We start from the raw sequence: 19,173 nt of genomic DNA on the forward strand, positions 1-19,173 counted from the left end.
AAGAGGGGGGGGGGATTTGTGCTGGATGCAGCCTCGATGGGCCGAATGGCTTCCTTCTGCACTGTAGAATTCTATAATTCGATGACTTTTTCCTGCTCAGGAAGATGCATTTTTCAGTGGACTTTTAAATGCTAATAGAACAGGATGAAATAGAACCAATGTTATCGTTGGCCAGGAGTGCTGTTGAAAGATGATTTGCTTGCAGTTCAGTGCAATCTGGCAGAGCTAAATAGCTGACAGTGTAGAGGTGTAAAAATGGTCACCAGATGGCAGCAAACCATTATGCAAGAGGAGCTTCTAACCTTTAACTGTAAACATTTGATATAAATGTGCCAGTACTGATTGATTCCTTTTCCCTTGCTACAAAGCAGATTGTGGGGAACATGTATTTTTACAATTACCTGTTAAATTTCGCAATGTTAATTTTTCATCACTAATGCCCAAAATCAACTAACTGCAAAAAAAAATTTTAACATAGAAACTCGAAGCAGGAGTAGACCACTTAGCCTTTCATGCCTGTTCCACCATTCAGTTTGATCATGGCTGATCATTAAATTCAATATCCTGATCCCGCCTTTCCCCCATCTCCCTTGATCCCTTTAGCCCCAAGAGCTATATCTAGTTCCTTCCTGAAATCAGACAACGTTTTGGCCTCAACTACTTTCTGTGGTAGTGAATTCTCCTCACCTCAGTTCTTAAAAACCCTTTATCCTGTTGACCCTATACCTCTAGTTCTGCACTGCCTCACCATTGGGAACATTCTTTCTGAATCTGCCCTGTCTAATCCTGTTAGAATTTTATACGTTTCCAAGACAGCCCCCTTCACTCTTCTAAACTCCAGTGAACATAATCCTAACTGGCTTAGTCTCTCCTCATATGCTATCCCTGGAATCAGCCTGGTAAACCATCGCTGTACTCCCTCTAAAGCAAGGATATCCTTCCTCAGATAAGGACACAAACTGCACACAGTACTCCAAGTGTAGCCTCACCAATGTCCTACACAATTGCAGCAAAACATCCCCCTCCCTGTTTTTTTTCGTTGGTATAATAAAATTGTAACTTTTTATTCTTTCAATTGCAAGAAATATTTTGAAAATGCAGAGCCCAAAACTTTGGTAGTTTTTTTATAATGCATGTTTCTCTACAGCTTACAAGAATTTGTTAAAGACTGTGGTAACTCCACAAAGAAAATGGTTGATGACTTGTTGAATCAGATCACAGCGGGGGAACATTCCAAAGCTGTCTATCATTTATCACAGGTAAGAACATTTTTTTCATGGTGGAACTTTTCTTACCACAGGTTATTCTCACATGAGCCGCTTCTGCTTTTAGTGGGAGTGCCTAAGGGAGGGCTGGAGAATGGAGTCAGCAGGGGGCGGCAAACTTGTTAGTCAGTTAATACTTAGAATCAAAACAGAAATTGCTGGAAATACTCAGGTCAAGCAACATCTGTGGGTAGAGAAACAGAGTTAATGCTTAGACCGTTTGACCTTGCAACTCTTGGGAGTAAGGGGCGTTGAAGGAAAATGTACAAGTGAATAAGCTTTTGATTTAATAACGTATCACAAGATCTGCAATTTGAACACTGTCCTAGGATAATTTCAAACTCTAAACAAACTTGACCATTTTTGGGAGAGACAGTTAGATCAGTGTGTCAGCCATGGCACAATAGCTAGTGCTCTTGTCTCTGAGTCAGGTTTGAGTGCCACTCCAGGACTTGAATCTAAAAATCAAGACTAATGTTCCAGTGTACTGAAGGATTGCTGCATTGTTAGAGCTGCTGTTCTTTGGGTGAGGTGTTAAACTCAGGCCCCAGCTTCTCTCAGGTGGACGTAAAAGATCCATGGCGCTGCTTTGAAGGAGAATAGGGGAGTTATCTGCAGTGTACTCGTTAATATTTATCCCTCAATCTACAACACCAGAAACAGATCATCGTGTCGTTGTCATAATGCTGTTTTGCTGTGTCCAAATTGGCTGCCAGGTTTCCAAAATTACAACAGCAACTACATTTCAGAAGTACTGCGTTAACTGTTAAACTCTTTAAAGCATCCAGGGTTTGTGGAACGTGCCATATAAATGCAAATCTTTCTGATCACATATAGTCATCTGTTTCAACTTGATGATAATCTAATGCCTCTTTCACAGTGAAGTCCAAACAATTCCGAGTGAAAATAAATTATCTGCAAGTTGTCCTCAGTAGCCATATTTGATTTGATTTTTTTGTCACATGTATTCGTATACAATGAAAAGTATTGTTTCTTGCACATAAACAGACAAAGCATACCATAGATGGAGAATAAAGAACAAAGGAAAGTACAGCACAGGATCAGCGCTTCAGCTCTCCAAGCCTGTGCCGATCATGATGCCCTAACTACACTAAAAAAATCTTCTGCCCTTGCTCATAGAATCCAGAAGTGCAGAAGGAGGCCATTCGGCACGTTGAGTCTGCACCAATCACAATCCCACCCAGCCCCTATCCCCTTAGCCCCACATATTTACCCTGCTAATCCCCCTCACTCTAAGTGGCAATTTAGCATGGCCAATCAACCTGACCCACACATCTTGGGACAATGGGAGGAAACTGGAGCACCCGGAGGAAACCCACGCAGACATGGGGAGAATGTGCAAACTCCACACAGACAGTGACCCAAGCCGGGAATCAAACCCGGGTCCCTGGCACTTTGAGGCAGCAGTACTAACCACTGTGTGCCACCGTGCCGCCTGGACTCGCGCTGTATCCCTGTATTCCCTCCCTATTCATGTACCCACCTAGGTGCCTCTTAAATGTTACTAATGTGCCTGCTTCCACCACCTCCTTTGGCAGTGCATTGCAGGCACCACCACTCTGTGTGGAAAAACTTCCCCCGCACATCTCCCATAAACTTCCCCCTCTCACCTCGAACCTGTACCCCCTTGTGATTTACCCTTCTACCCTGGGAAAAAGCCTCTGACTATCCACCCTGTCTATGCCTCCCATAATTTTGTAGACCTCTATCAGGTCTCTACTCAGCCTCTGTCTTCTCAGTAAAAGCAATATTAGTTTATTCAACCTCTCCTCATAGCCAACACCCTCAAGACCAGGCAATATCCTGATGAACCTTCTTTGCAGTCTCTCCAAAGCTTCCACGTCCTTCTGGTAGTGTGGTGACCAGAACTGCACACAATCCTCCAAATGCAGTCTTAACCAAGGTTTTATATGGCAGCAACGTGATTTCCCAACTCCTGGACTGTACCAATACCGTGGCTGATGAAGGGAAGCATGCCATATGCGGCCTTAATCACTTGGCCACCTGTGTTGCCACTTTTAGGGAACTGTGGACCTGCATGCCCAGACCCCTCTTTTATGTTAATTTTCCTGAGGGTTCTGCCATTTACAGTACAATTCATACCTAAACTTGATCCTCCAAAATACATCACCTCGCATTTGTCCGGATTAAACTCCATCTGCCATTTTTGTGCCCAATTCTCCAATCTATCTATATCCTGTTATACCCTCTGACAATCCCCAGCACTATCAGCAACTCCACCAATCTTCATGTCATCCACAGACTTACCCATCAGAACCCCCACATTTTCCTCCAGATCATTTATCTATACTACAAACAACCGGGATCCCAGCACTGATCCCTGCAGAACACCACCAGCTACAGATCTTCATTCTGAAAAACACCCTTCTACAGCTACTCTGTCTTTGTCTTCTATAACCAAGGCAGTTCTGTATCCATCTAGCTAGCCCTGGCCAGCCCATCCCGAATCCCATGTGATTTTAGTTTTTGTACCAGTCTGCCTTGTGGGACCTTGTGAAACGCCTTACCAAAGTCCATATAAGCTACATCCACAGCCCTTCCCTCACCAATTATCTTTGATTTTTTTTTGAAGAGGTGACAATCAAGTTGGTGAGACATGTCGTTCTCCGTACAAAACCATGCTGCCTGTCACTAACTAGTCCATTTTCTTCCAAATGTACAAAGAGAAGGAAAGCGTGCAGAATGTAGCATTATAGTCATAGCTAGAGTGTAGAGAAAGATCAACTTGAGCGAGATAGATCCATTCAAAAGTCTGATGGCACCAGGGAAGAAGCTGTTCCTCAGTCGGTTGGTATGTGTCCTCAGACTTTTGTATCTTTTTCCAACGGAAGAAGGTGGAAGAGAATACGTCCGGGGTGTGTGAGGTCCTTGATTATGCTGGCTGTTTTTCCCAAGGCAGCGAGAAGTGTAGATTGAGTCACTGGATGGGAGACTGGTTTGAGTGATGGACTGGGCTTTGTTTATGACCCTTTGTAGTTTTTTGCGGTCTTTGAGCAGGAGCCATACCAAGCTGTGATACAACCAGAAAGAATGCTTTCTATAGTGCATTTGTAAAAGTTGGTGAGAGTCGTAGCGGACATACCAGATTTCCTTAGCGTCCTGTGAAAGTAGAGGGATTGGTGGGCTTTCTGGTAGTGAATCCAGGCAATCTGGGAGGCCAGAATTGATTCGTGCCATGCCTAATCTTTCGAAGAACTTCACAATGATGAATGTCAGAGCCACAGGATGATAGTCATTAAGACACACTTCCTGGCTTTGCTCTGCTTTTTAAAAAAAAATGTAAATGACATGAAAATTGTTCCTACGCCAAAACCAATTTTATATTTTGTGCTGCAATGTTGGTTGGAAAAGATCACAAATATCAGATACTAATGAATCTGAAACTTCTCTATCTGGAGAGTGTTTAGGATGTCAAATTTGTTACCACTTGGAGATGTTGGGGGAAAATGGCATTGACTTATTTAACGGGAATTCAGGTAAGTGCATGTGGGAGAAAAGGAGCACGAGAGATGCTGAGTTGGGTGACATGAATCTCATGTAGAGTATAAACTAGGCCAAATGTTTCTGTGCTTTACATTCTGTTGAATGATTTTTACAACATTAGCATATTTTCTTTCAGACAAGAAATATTGAGCAAAAAGCAAGTAAAGATATCAATATGAGTCTTGATGAAGTGCAGGTGAGTCCACAGAATTAACATTATCTTGGGAAATTAATTTTATGCAAACCGTAACTATTGTAAATTACAATGCACAGTTAAATAAAGGCCTAAACTGTTTTAGGGCTAAGTTTGAGGTGGTACTGTGTGTATGTTGATCATCCCAGCTAGTATCTCCTTATGCCCGTAGTACAGGCTAAGCATGTATGCTGCTTGAGTGCAAGGGTATTTGGTCCAAATAGAATGCTGAACATTACAGTTGATTAGAATGTTTGAGTTTGGACCTGGGTTTGAATGCAACCCATATTGTATAAGGAAGCTTTCGTCTCTCTGCTGCTTAAATCGATTCAATTGGCTTGTCTTCAGTCTAGTTTCCAAAGTACTTGTGTAGAATGCAAAATTGCCTCTAATTTTGTGCAAATTCATTCACACTCAGGCTGTAGATATATTCCACATGGGATATTGCATGTTGGTGCAATAAGGCCTACTTTTTTGAGGTTGGGGCTTAAGCCATAGAGTGGTGCAGACTGCAGTTATGATGCTGGATTAGCTACCTACTTCTGACTTAACTCCTGAAATACAGGGTTGACTTTTGGTGCCTTCTGAAGCTACGTGGTTGTAAAGCAACTAGAAACTGGCAATAATTGTAGCATCGCACAAGTCTCAAAGGTGACTTTAAACACTTGTTCTCATTCATGGTTTCCTTGGGTTGTGAACATTGTCTTAAGAGCAAGGCACCAAGAACTTTTGTCATTCTATATTCACGTTATTAAGAAATAATAAGATCATATGATTTCAGTTAGTAAGTTGAAGAAAGGATATTATTCCAGAGGTTGCCTTTAACACTTTTGCCAGCTGGCGAGTCCTATTCTGTTGTTATGTGACTCAACAATACCTGCCTTGGGCCAATGTTTGACCAATGTAGAATCATTACAGTCACTGGCATGATCAGATCAAGAATCGTATGTTATTGTTTTGATACTTCTAAATGAAAATACTCATTCTAGGGTGTGTATGAAGAAAAACTGCATTCAGAGACTTTAAATTCACTATAAAAACACCAAAGCATGACACTGTGTCAGAGGTCAAGTCTTTGGTTTCCTCTCCAAATGAAAGAGCCCAGGCAGTCTGTAACAACCAGAAAAAGTCAGAGAATGGAAACTCCCTGCTTTGTGAAATTAGCTACCAGAACATGACTGAATTTGATATTAGGCTTGAGAGGAAGAGAGAGCCACACACTTAACATTTTAGATTTGGGGAAGGATGAGTAATTAACCACATGTTGACAGAGCTGTTAGAGTAATTTAAAGACAAACAACGGGAAGCATTCAAATAATTAGTATGCACGTACAGTATTTAGATAGAGAATCTGCATATCACTAAAAAGCAAGGTGAACTATTGTGATTTAGCACCACAGTTAATAGCTCAAGGAAGAGACTGCTAGTTATTTTCAGAAAAATATACTTAACCTATTATTGGGGATAATATGATTTATTTTCTAGATTAGTCGGAGTATTTTGAAATGTATATTGTAAGCACTGCACATTAATGTTTAGTTGGTGTAAGGGTCACTATGGCAGATATCACAACATGGAATAGGTGGGCAACGTGTTGGGTGATGTGTCTCATGGTCAGTGACCTGCATGTTTTAATCACAATGGTTTAGAGAGGCCTTTCCAAATCCTTTCCCTCCTGTTATGACTACAGCAGATGTTATTGTTGAGCAAGCTGGACCCCATTGTGGCGCCTGTCTCACTGATCATAAACCTTTTTTTATGAAAAGTATTGGGGAAAAAAGGAGGGAGAGCTACTGATCCCAAAAGCTTAGAACTCCAGGGTTGTAGGAATTAAAAGATTTATAAATAAAATGAAGCACACAACATTAAGGTAATTACTCATAGCAGTCTTACAGAACAATTCTCCCCCCCGCCCCTTCAAAAAAAACCTGCTTGGTCAAAAGTGCACAAGTAAACTACCTTCTTGGCAATAACCCCCTTGTAGGTTTTTAAACCTTAAAAAGTCCAGTAATATCATCCAAGTCGAGGAATTGTTGTCGTTTAATAAAGGTATGCCATACGACTTCTCGAACATTTCCTCTTTGTGGAATTGCAAAAGGAAGTTCAGAAACAAACTGTCTTTTGAAAGCGATGACTCTTCTGGTTTAGGATTGGGTGACCACCTCCAATTTAAAACTTGTAGCTCTGCAGCAGTTCACACACAAAAAAGCTGGTCTTCAGGGTTTTCCCCCAACAGCCGTTTCAATTCAGTTAAACATCATTCCTTATCTTTTTCCCACTTTCATCTCCGGTTACATTGTCTTCAACCACCTCTTTGAATCTAACATCTCCAAATATATAAATCTTTCATATTTTATATTTTGCCTTTGTTTTTGGATCAGTAAAATTGAATATATCTTGTTTACTCATGAAACCTTTTAAAATGCAAATGTTCCTTGTCACTTCTGAATTCCCTTTTGAAATTCAACAACTTAAAGAACAAGTTTCCCACTTATCTCGCAGGCAAATTTAGATCCAACCCCTCCCCCCATCAAAAAGAAAACCCCCCTCACATCACACTCCCTGAGTTAGTCCAGGACATTTTCTGCTTTTTTGTTTTGCCTCCACCAGAGGTTTTGTGGTTATTGGCAGATGGGGACATTGGAGTCCTGGGGCAGGATTTGCCGGCTGCACTCGCTCCAAAACAGAGGTCAACGGACCTTTGCATGGTCCACCCCCACCCCACAGCTATGATTCCTGTGGCGATAGGATGTGAAAATTCCCCCCATTATGTTGTTCAAAGAATAGTTATAGTATAGAAGGAGGCCAGTTGGCCCATGACATTTCTGCCACCTCTTTGCAAGGTCAGCTTATCTGGTACCATTCGTATCATTCCCCTACCCTTTCCCCCCAGCCGTGCAAAGTATTTTTTTTCAGACGCTCATCGAATTCCCTATTGAGAGCCAAAATAGAACCTGTACTATAACATTCACAGTAAGCGTTTTAACAACACCAGGTTAAAGTCCAACAGGTTTATTTGGTAGCAAATACCATTAGCTTTCGGAGCGCTGCTCCTTCGTCATTGACGAACCCTGACGAAGGAGCAGCGCTCCGAAAGCTAATGGTATTTGCCACCAAATAAACCTGTTGGACTTTAACCTGGTGTTGTTAAAACTCTTACTGTGTTCAACCCAGTCCAACGCCGGCATCTCCACACTATAACATTCACAGGCAGTGTTCAGGTCAGTTGGCTGGACAGCTGATTAGTGATGCAGGGTGACGCCAACAGCGCGGGTTCAATTCTTGTCCCGACTGAGGTTTGTTATGCAGGCCCACCTTCTCAACTTTGCCCTTCGCCTGAGGTGTGGTGATCCTCAGGTTAAATCACTACCAGTCAAAACCTATGGTAATCTGGGACTGTGGCAACTTTACTAGCAGCTTGGCCTTTATTTCAGATCCTGCAAATGATTGCTACGTTTAAAAGAAAAAAAAATCCTCACTTTGCCATTACTTCTTTTGCCAATCGCCTTAAATAGATGTTCTCCTGGTTCTCTACTCTTCCACTAACCAGAACCATTTCTTCATATTTGCTCTCTCGAGACCTGTTATGATTTTGAACACTTTCATTAAATCTCCTCTCAGCTGTCTCTCTTCTAAGGATAACATACCCAGATTCTCCAATCTATCCATTTAACTAAGGTTCCTTAACCTCAGAACTGTTCTCGTAAACCTTTTCTGCAGCTTCTAAAGTTTTCACATCCTTCTTAAAGGATGGTGCCCAGAATTAGATACAAGACTCCAATTGAGGCAAACCTCAGTGTTTATATAAAGGTTCATAACTTTTGCTTTTGTACTCTGCGTCTCTTTCGTAAAGCCTAGCATATGCCTTTTTAACCACTTCCTCTGTCTGCCCTGCCACCTTCTATGATTTCTGTTCAATTTTGGCCTTGGGTGACTGTGTGGAGTTTGCACGTTCTCCCTGTGTCTGCGTGGGTTTCCTCCGGATGTTCCGGTTTCCCCCCTCATTCCAAAGGTGTGCAGGTTAGGTGGATTGGCCATGCTAAATTGCCCCCTTACTGTCAAGGGATTAGCGGTGTAAATACATGGGGTTATGGGGATAGGGTCTGGGTGGGATTGTTGTCGGTGCAGGCTTGATGGGCCTCATGGCCTCCTGCACTGTAGGGATTCTATGATTATGCACATATACCTCCCCAGATTTTTTCTGTTTCTGCATCCCCTTAAAAATTGCACCCTTTGTTTTATGTTGCCTCTCTTTGTGGTTTTTTGCAAAATGTATCGCTTTGCACTTCTCTGCATTAAATTACACTTGCCACGTGTCTACCATCTGGCTTATGTCTTCTAGAAGTCTTGTTACTATCCTCCTTGCAGTTCACATAACTTGCAGATGGACACACAACTTTTGAAATTGTGCCCTGTACATCCAAGTCTTGGTCATGATTTATAATAGACCTTGTGATGTCAGACTGCCTCTTCCAGAAAATAGAAGAAAATGCAAGATGATATCCAGTTTGTACAACTCTGGTTACATTATGATATGACTGGATAGTTTCTGGGATTGCTTGCTGGAGCAACTCTAATTTCTAGACGAGAATAAAATTTGGTCTGTACTTAGGACATACAATCTCTTCAGCATAACCTGCTGCAAGCTGATTTAAAATGACAGTAAGATTTCTTAAAACTGTTAATCTAAGTGCTGGCCAGTACTCTTGCGATAATTCTTATTTATAATGTGCAACAAATTTTAGACTTGTCTCAAAATTAATTTTTCAGTAGATAACTGTTAACTTTTATTGTATATTGCCCTATTTTCTAATTCAACTGCACACGCATTTATCTCTTTTACCCCTCCCTCCCTCATCTTTTCCTTTCCCCTGTACTGCCAATGTCGTAACTAACTATTTATTTTATTGCAGGCTCCAACAATTTTTATAAAAGAGGAACCCAAACTGCAGCCTGCCTGTCCAGAAGCATCTAAACCAATAATGGTGAGAGGGCATGAGTTTTCCTAGGTTATGCTGAAAGTTATGTGCAAATAGTATTTTAATTAAAAATAACTTGCATTTATGCATCACTTTTCATAACTTCATGCCATCTCTGCACACTTTATAGCCAATGAAGTACTTGCTGAAATGTAGTCATTGTTGTCATGTAGGAAACATGGCAGTCAACTTATACACAATCAGTTGTCTCAAAGAGATAAAGAACAGAAAATTATATTGTATTACAAGTTAATACAACTCAAAACGGTCTCTTCTCTTGATTGGAAGCTTGCATTTATCTCGGACCTTTAATGTTCCAAAAAGTAGATAATGGGCCAGCAAAAGACTTGGGAGTAGTGACTGAAATCTTGCTGAAGAAATTTAAAGTTTATCAGTTACAAGTAGGCTTACATTAACACTGCAATGAAGTTACTGTGAAAATCCCCTAGTTGCCACACTCCGGCGTCTGTTCAGGTATACTGGCCATGATAAATTCTCCCTATCAACCTAACCTGCATGTCTTTGGACTGTGGGAGGAAAGCGGAGCACCCAGAGGAAACCCACGCAGACAAAGGGAGAATGTGCAAACTCCACACAGACAGTGACCCAAGCCAGGAATCGAACCTGGGTCCCTGGCGCTGTGAGGCAACAGTGCTAACCACTGTGCAGCACCTTGAGAAGATGAGTAGAATCTGGGCCTTCAGTTGGAAAGTTTCACACAGGTCTGTGAAGGAATATATATGCATCTTGCAGCTATGGATTTCTAATACCCAGGATACAGCACATTGGTAGAAAAGCACAATAAAGTTAATTTTCCTGTTGATGAATTTGATCTGAGTGATGCACATGGCATTTGTAGTTTTCACCTTGTTACTGTAGAACCAGCAAACTGGGAGAAGCACGAGAGGAGAAAACAATGACAAATTTCCCATTATTTTAAGTGTTTGGATTGAGCTAATGAGTAACCCGGAACTATGGCATTTGTGGTAAGATGGTTTTTGTATTGGAGGGAGGCAGAGGAATTGGCACAAGCATCAGACATTATAGCTGATAGCATCAGATATTGTAGCTGGTATTAGTCAGAACTCAGACAGTGGTGAATGCCATCTGATAAGATAACACTCGTATGAGACCAAGCAGTGGAAATAATCATTCTAGTACAGCTCTACTTTGACCTTTCAGAAACAGCTACAAATGTCCGTGGAAATTAAAGGGGAGCAGGCATAATATCTTTAGAATTATATATAAGTTTTGCTTCACTCCTAGATTTACCTTGATGTGCTATTAACTTGAACACAATGCATTGCTCCTAGATTGTATCCTCTGACATTGCTTATCTGGGATCTGGAGTATTTTTGTGATATCTATATGTTGAATTTCCCTGTCCTTTTATGGCAGCTATTCAGATACTAGGATAATGTTCTAAGCAAATTATTGATACAAGTTCGTCGATTGGCAGCAAATGCTACAAATCCACCATGGAAGATAGAACTAAAAAGTAAATGCAAAGGTCTGAGAAAAGAAGGATTTAGACTAAGACAGATTACTTGCATTAAATTTTAAGGTGGAAGACCAAAAGTATTACCTGTCAGACTTGTACCTTTCAGTATTGATGTGATGGGCTTTTTGAAATACAAACTTATTGATGGAATTTAGTGCCCTCCCCCAGTGTGAATTTAGAGGTGGGAAAAACATTTAATTTGGCTGGAGGGTGCTAGGTGTGGACCCCACTGCCAGTCCACCTCTGCCCCGACAGGACGGGAAGGCTTGTGGACAGCTTTATCACTGATGTCAATTGAGGCCCTGGGTGGATGTCTCTTGACCAAGTGCATGACAGCAAGGGAATCTGGCATCAAGAGGAGAGCCCTGTTCTGAGCTAACCATTGCTTGTTCTGAACTCCTCTCCCAGCCAGCGACCTACCCTCATCGATGACCTGGGGTACCTTGCTGATCCTGGGCATCTGGTTGGTGTATTGCCAGCAGCAAAAATCCCCCTCGCCTCCAGCCCCCTCCTGGTGGTGCTGATAGCAATGAGGGGGCTAACAGTTCTTGAAGGAGGTGGTGGGAGGGATTTCTAACCCCCTTGGGGGTCCTTGATCCCACAAAAGGCCTACCACTGACTATTTAAGTACCTAACTAGAACTTAATATGGTGGCCTTTCCCAAAGGAGGTAAAACGTGGCTCTTGCCAGCTCTCCAGTTTGCAGGCGAGGCCCCCACCCCCTGGATTAAATTCCTCCTCCTGTATGGGACAGGCTTTATTATCTTTGAGTTTTATTCTTTTCATGGTATGCTGTGGTCCAATAGACAGAAGGTGTGGTGTCCTGGTTCATCATTTTAGAGTATGAGTTTGCATTATGGATCTCAGAAACACAGAACTAGCAGGATGTTTCAACAATTTTACACATTAGTGTTTGACTGGGAAATGTATTAACAAAATGTCTCTGATCTTGAACATAATTTGTTGGATAGATTTTCACCGATCTAAATTGTGAATTGATCTACCTGTATTAATGGGTTCAGGCAGTACTTATAGTTTTCTGCAGAAAACCATTATTGAAGTGTGAAATATTCATTTGTCCATAACCCATGAAAATTAACATCGAGACCCACTACAGGATAATTTAAAATGGGTTAAAACTTAGTATTTTATTAATCGCTACAGGCTGGAGCGGCAAATGGTAGTGCAGGCGACAATAGGAGTGGCTTGGATTTCATCCCTGTAAAGTCTTATTCTGATGTCTCCTTGGATATTTCCTTATTGAACTCACTCGGTAAGTGCAACTCTGATTTGAACCCAGTTCTTTTTTAAATGACTTTGTATGGATTGGCTTACTTGAATCCTAACAGACACTTGTATTCAATTAAAAAGTGTAATTTTAAACATTCTCTTCAGGAGAAGTAATCTCCTTAAACCACTGTTGACCACATACAGTTGAAGTTACCAGTCTTGTTTTGCTTCACTCCTAGATTTACCTTGATGTGCTATTAACTTGAACACAATGCATTGCTCCTAGATGGTATCCTCTGACATTGCTTATCTGGGATCTGGAGTATTTTTGTGATATCTAGTTGTTGAATTTCCCTGTCCTTTTATGGCAGCTATTCAGATACTAGGAAATGTTCTAAGCAAATTATTGATACAAGTTCGTCGATTGGCAGCCACTTTACTCCATGTAATCTTGACGACTCCAAGTTATCTCATGGTCATTAGAATGGAAGGAGAGGACTGAGGGAGAAGAATAATGTATGCAATCTATTTATGCCTTCAATGATTCTGTAAGGAATAAAACCATGACTTTGTGACAACTTTCATATTAGTTCCTTAAACATAACGCATATATTATATTTTCCTAAAAGTTTGTGTATCGAGGAAATGTATCAGTATAGTACTTCTAATGATCCAACAAAGAGTTGAAGACAGTAGTTCAATTCTGCAATGTCTGCCGTGGGTCAGTGGTAGCACTCTCATCCCTGAATCAGAAAACTGTGGGTTCAGGTTACACTCCAGATACTTGAACACACAAATCTGGACACTCCAGTACAGTACCGAGGGAGTGCAGCACTGTTGGAAGTGACGTCTTTTGGATGAGACGTTAATCTGAGGCTCTGTCTGCTCTCTCAAGTAGGCGTAAAAGAACCTACAACATCACTTCTGAGAGGAGCGGGAGAGTGGTCCTTGGTGTTCCGGTTGCAACTTCTCTCTTAACCCACATAATTAAAAACAGATTATCTATTTTTATCACATTACTGTTTGTGGGAGTTTGTTGTGTACACCTTGGCTGTGGTGTTTCCTACATTGCAACAATGACTACATCTTCAAAAGTACTTCCCTTGTTATAAAGCGCTTTGGCACATTGTGGTTGTGAAAAGTGCTTTATAAATACAAGTCTTTTGCTCTTCATGGTTTCATACTGAACTGCTGAAATGACAGCTTCAAACACTGCCAACTTTTCTGTGTCTATTGTTGGGACTTTCCAAGATTGTTGCAATATTCAGTTCAATCTAAAATATTCAGATCTTCTTGAACGAGATTTTCTTGCTAGTTTTCTGTTTCAGTTTTTTGTTCTTTCCTTTCTCGAATCATTTGTTTCCACATATCCTTGAGCAGCTGAATGAACATGCATTATGGCATTCCACAGCACTGCAGGTCAATTGCTTAAATAATTTTAAGGTGATTAATTATGTATATAATTTCCCATAGTGAATTTTCTAAGAGTTTCAATTTTCTAACTGAGATACTTCAGAAAATTAGCAAGAAATGTCCAATGCTGTCAAATATTAGTAAACGTTGGAGTCATGCATCCAAGTCTTTGTCCGCTCAAATTCACTTGTTGAAATAATGCCATAATGGGGAGTTGGATAGTCCAGTAGGTTAGCACATACTTTCAGCTCTGGGTTGCAAGTTTAAAACTGACTATTACTGAGACAGAAGACTTTTGTCTGCAAAGTTCCCAGGTAAAATTAATCTGTCTATTGTCAATTCAGTTTCTGCTGGGTTTGGGTTCCAAGTGCACAAAATCTATCTGTAATTCAGTGCTAAGTCAGCAGCCTTATCTTGAGACCATAGGATGATTGGTATGTGAAATAGAAAGCTGTCATGGCAGAGTGGTAAGGAGGCAGGGGCTAAGATGGATTGTTGGGTTACAGTAAGTGCAGCATTACTTATACTAGACCTGAGACTGCTTAATGTTGACTGGGTAATTGAAATGGAAAACATTCTGTTTCTCATCGCAAACATCCCATGCCCCCAGAAAATTCATCATTTCTTTTTACAAAATGCAAAATAAAACTTTTACAGATAGCATTTTGCATACCCTGTCCCTTTTTATAAAAGCTTGTCCGGTTTCCTGAGATTCCAAAGCCATACCTTAATTGAAAATTTGTCACGTTTTAGGGAAAGTAGTGAAGAAGGAGCCTGATCACGATGATAACCAGAGAAATCTGGATGAGACCACCAAGTTGCTGCAAGATTTGCATGAGGCTCAGACAGAACGTGTCGGCTCCCGACCTTCCTCAAATCTCAGCTCAATCTCCAGTAACTCCGACCGCGAGCAGCATCACCTAGGTATAAGCTAAGTTAAAATTAGCCTTGGTTCAGTTTGTGCCTGCAGTGCATAAGGATTGATTATTCTTCAGTAGCCCTCCTCCAGACCCTTCTCAGTTTTTGGGAGGAAAAGTATGAGGGATTCAATTTATGTCTCTGCACGTTCTGTTGTGGTACTGTAGATTTATAATTGCAGATGAGGGAGGCCATTTTATCCAGTTGCTCTTCCTTTTGTAGAATTCTGCTGTTGACTTTTCTTCCTATTTTCTTCCTTTTTTTTCCACCTCCCTTTTACCCTTCTCCCCTGCACCCACCACCACCCCCCATTCCAATCGTTGTATCTAACTGCTTTTTGAATTATTCCAGAGATATTGTCTCCACTAACCAACCCAGAAGACTATTCCAGGTATTATTCACTTTCTGTGAAGAAATGCATCCAGGTATCAATTCTGTAATTGCTTTTTATCAGTTTACACTTAAAACTTGACTGCAGAATCAGGGGGTATGACTTAAAATAGTACTCTGGGGTTATGTTTCCTGTTCCACTTGATGCTTTTTTTTTTACCTCTAAGGTCCTCTCTCATTTGCTTCCTTTCATGGTTGAAGAGTGGAAGCTTTTCTAGTCCAGATCCTCTGACAGCTGGAGTCCATCTTTAATCAGCTAATCATGGTTCTGCCGAACTCTAGGTTCAGCTGTTTGGATACATCATTGTTTCTTAAGCTAACTGCAGATCGTCTTGCAATATGTTATGTACGGTTTTGAGACTCATTCATCTTGCATGCATTCTATTCACAAGACCCTGCCGTGATGTGTGAAAATGATATGATAATAAAAGAATATTAATGTAAATTTGCCCACATCTAAATGTATGCAGGGGGTTTTGCGAGTGAAAATTCTGTTCTTGTATGCGACCCAAAAAGCCTGCCACATGTTGCCTGAACAGTTTTCTCTGATAGTGTAAAATATCTTTGGCTATTTGCTTGAAGGCAAAATAACTACCACAAACCCACATCCTTCTACAAAAGAAATGCGTGACCATGTGTGAAGTATGTGTAAAAAAACGTGACCTTGTGTGCTAAATGTGTGGAAATAAAAAATGGATGAGGTATAGTGCGACTTTACAAAAAGGGCATTGGCACTAAAAGTAATGATCTTGCCTTTGATTCGGAAGTCTCTAGCATGCTTATGCGTAATTTTGGGAATAGCAGTCTCAACCAAAGTAGATATTGTTAAGGTGTAATATGTTGCAAATCGTTAGCTAAGAAGAAAATGCAATGCTAAAAGTGTAGCGGCAGTGAGACTGGTGCAGAAATCCAGTTTTTTGTCATTCAGCCTCCAGAACATTATCTATCGTCTTCTGCTTTGTTTTTCCTCAATATTTTACCTGCACAACTATCCTCTCCTGGACAAATGCCATTCTTGGGCCAAGTGCTGGTAAGAAAAGGGAGTCATTAAGTTAGCTTCAAAAGCAATTGTCTACAGTACTGGTCGGTAAAATCTGAAGTTTTATGAAACTCCAGTGGTTTTCCCCTGTACTTACTGCATAAGTTTCCTACCCATTTTGAGCATTCTGTATTCATGTTGGCTGAAGTCCTGAGTCCATTTTAAATTTTTTCTTTCAATTTAAGTCTCCATCAACAATTGAATCATTCAGTACGGAGTATATTTTAATTGGCATGTTCTTATAAAGATGATTGGTCTGTTAATACTTGATTGCATTAAGTATTTTCTGTGAGCCATTGTGCCATATCATGCATCCTTTTTGCGTTAGGGATAATCACATGAGGGGGAAAGGAACGGAAAGTTAGATTGATAGGGTAAGGTAAAGAGGATAGAAGGAGGCTTTTGGCAAGCATAATAGCAGAATGGATCAGTTGGGCCAAATGGTCTCTTGTATGGAACCTGTAGGGGTTGCTTAGCAACTGGATTGGGCGAGATTATGGGAGGAAGCTTCTTAGGTGAAAATCAAATCAACAACACCAGTTATCTATTTTTAATATCACAATGAAATCATATGAATTATATATTTGAAATACTGGCAGCCTCCATGGTGGTGTGTGCACGAATGATAAAGATTAGCTACTTATTGGAGAAAACAGAAATTGCTTCACGGTTTTTTAGGCTGGTCTGGATAGGTGATTAGGAATGAGTATCAGTTTCTAATTTTATAAAGCTGCTCGCATGGAGGCACGAGTTCTTTTCTGGGAAAACAATTGGCCAATGGGGTGGGAGGAGAGGAGGGAATAGGTGTGGAAGGGTCTACATTTATTCGAGGAGAAGGGACTTCAGGGGCTTGGGGCCTTTTGAAAGCATAGAGTGAAGTAACTGGAGTGAGATCCTGAGAGAATGTTCCAGGTGATGGCTGCCTAGTGCCTGAAGAAAGAGCCTTTCATGATCAAGCTTCGGGAACAGTAAGCTGGTTGGAGGAGTAGAGTAAAAACATAGATCTGATGGTGAGAGAGGCTGTGGTTGTAGATGGATTTGAACATGATGGTTGGTTTTCTGGAGTGCGTGGAGCTTGGTGAATACATTAACAATGACACTGTGTACCTTGGTACAGCTGCGAGTGTAGACTACAACATTCTGGGCAAATAATTTGCAAAAAGTGAAAGCCAGAAGGCAGCAGTCGAAGGTTGGAATGGAAGCAAGTCCTGCCACAGATGTTGGCTGAGGCATTTGAGCTTGGACTAAGCAACATAGCATTGATCTGTCCTTTTGGGTTTTGCCTGAGCTAGTAGCCAGGGGTATAGTTGAAGCTGAGGTTTGTACAATCCAAAGTGTGAAACTTTGGTTTCACTGGCATTAACCTGGAGTTGCAGCTCATCTCAAGTTAATGTCAATACACAATCAATAACAGTGGCAATAAAAAGGGTTGTGGGGGGAAAGCGAGAAGATTGCATATGAAAGCTGTTTGCATGTTTACAGATGAGGGGTAGAATGCAAACTATGGGCAAGGAAGTCAAAGCTGGAACCAAAAGATTCAGTAAAAGGATGCTATGCCAGGATGGGACTATTCTAAGCAATATTTGCTCAAGTCTGCATTCAGGGTTTGAACCCCAATTTATGACACTGATCAAACAAAGAAATAACCACCTAACCTCCTCCGTTGTTTTTTTCTGGGCGATCTTCCAAAGGAGGATGCTTCCAAACTCACTCAGCAAAAGGAATTTCTGAGATATCAGCGAAGGGAATCCATGCAGAAGCCATGTCCCCTTCTTACAGTACCAGCAGCTGTATTCTGGTAACCACTGAGTTTAAATGTTAATGGTAAGGGGACAGTGGATGAGATAAATAGTAAAGGGGTAAGGATGTGAGGGCGGGTCGGCGGGTTGCTAGTCGGTTGGTGGGGGCTAGTCGATCAGGGAGCGGGAGTCGGAGGGCCATGGGTGGGTTGGATGGTGGGGACCAATCGGATCAGGATTTTCCTGTCTCACATTTAGTAGGTAACTGTTCACACAAGTAGCTCGGAACCATCCAAAGTCTACAAATCTAACTCTGTGTTGGAGAATTTTCAGAGGGTCCTGGGAAGCACGAGAAATGCCCACCAGAAGTTCAAACTTCCTGGGAAATTCCCACAGAGACTGTGTTGGGACTTCCAAAGGGTCCTACATCTTATCTTGTCTGGTCTCCAATGATCCAGAAACCAGAATATTTGGGCTGTTACATCCATGATATGATAGGGAGCAATGACTCCAGAAAAGAGCAGCACCACAGAGCTTAGAGTTTAAAGTTTATTTATTAGTCACAAGTAAGGCTTATATTAACACTGCAATGAAGTTACTGTGAAATTCCCTTAGTCGCTTCAGTCCAGCGCTTGTTCAGGTCAATGCACCTAACCAGCACGTCTTTCAGAATGTGGGAGGAAACCGGAGCACCCGGAGGAAACCCACGCAGACACGGGGGAGAATGTGCAAATTCCACACAGACAGTGACCCAAGTTGAGAATCGAACCTGGGTCCATGGTGCTGTGAAGCAGCAGTGCTCACCACTGTGCTACTCTGCTGTCCCAGCTAGACTGGAGGTGAGACGTTGGGATAGAAAAGAAATTATTAGCAGAATGTTAACTTTCTGCACTTCTGTATGTATTGATCAGTGCCCCTGATCTACAGCAGCAGGTTCACCTGAGTTTTCAGTGCTTGACACTAACATTCAATATAACAGCTA

General features: G+C 41.3%; 1 protein-coding gene across 39 annotated transcripts in view; it reads left to right on the forward strand.

Moving 5' to 3' along the window:
• The window catches only part of brd9 (bromodomain containing 9), a 59,941-nt gene that overhangs the window by 31,019 nt on the left and 9,749 nt on the right, over positions 1–19,173 (forward strand). For 9 of the 39 annotated variants that reach the window (XM_078197981.1, XM_078198054.1, XM_078197985.1 and 6 more), the window contains exons 12-16: positions 1,148–1,259; positions 4,927–4,986; positions 9,897–9,968; positions 12,627–12,735; positions 14,859–15,029. In XM_078197981.1, coding sequence (XP_078054107.1) covers positions 1,148–1,259; positions 4,927–4,986; positions 9,897–9,968; positions 12,627–12,735; positions 14,859–15,029 — 524 coding nt within the window. Of the gene's footprint in view, positions 1–1,147; positions 1,260–4,926; positions 4,987–9,896; positions 9,969–12,626; positions 12,736–12,931; positions 14,832–14,858; positions 15,030–15,374; positions 15,449–15,580; positions 15,760–19,173 lie in introns of those variants that run through there. The other 30 variants (XM_078198076.1, XM_078198169.1, XM_078198122.1 and 27 more) reach the window with 11 other exon arrangements.

This window comes from Mustelus asterias, chromosome 2 (genome assembly GCF_964213995.1).
Source record: "Mustelus asterias chromosome 2, sMusAst1.hap1.1, whole genome shotgun sequence".
NCBI classification, from domain to species: Eukaryota; Metazoa; Chordata; class Chondrichthyes; order Carcharhiniformes; family Triakidae; genus Mustelus; species Mustelus asterias.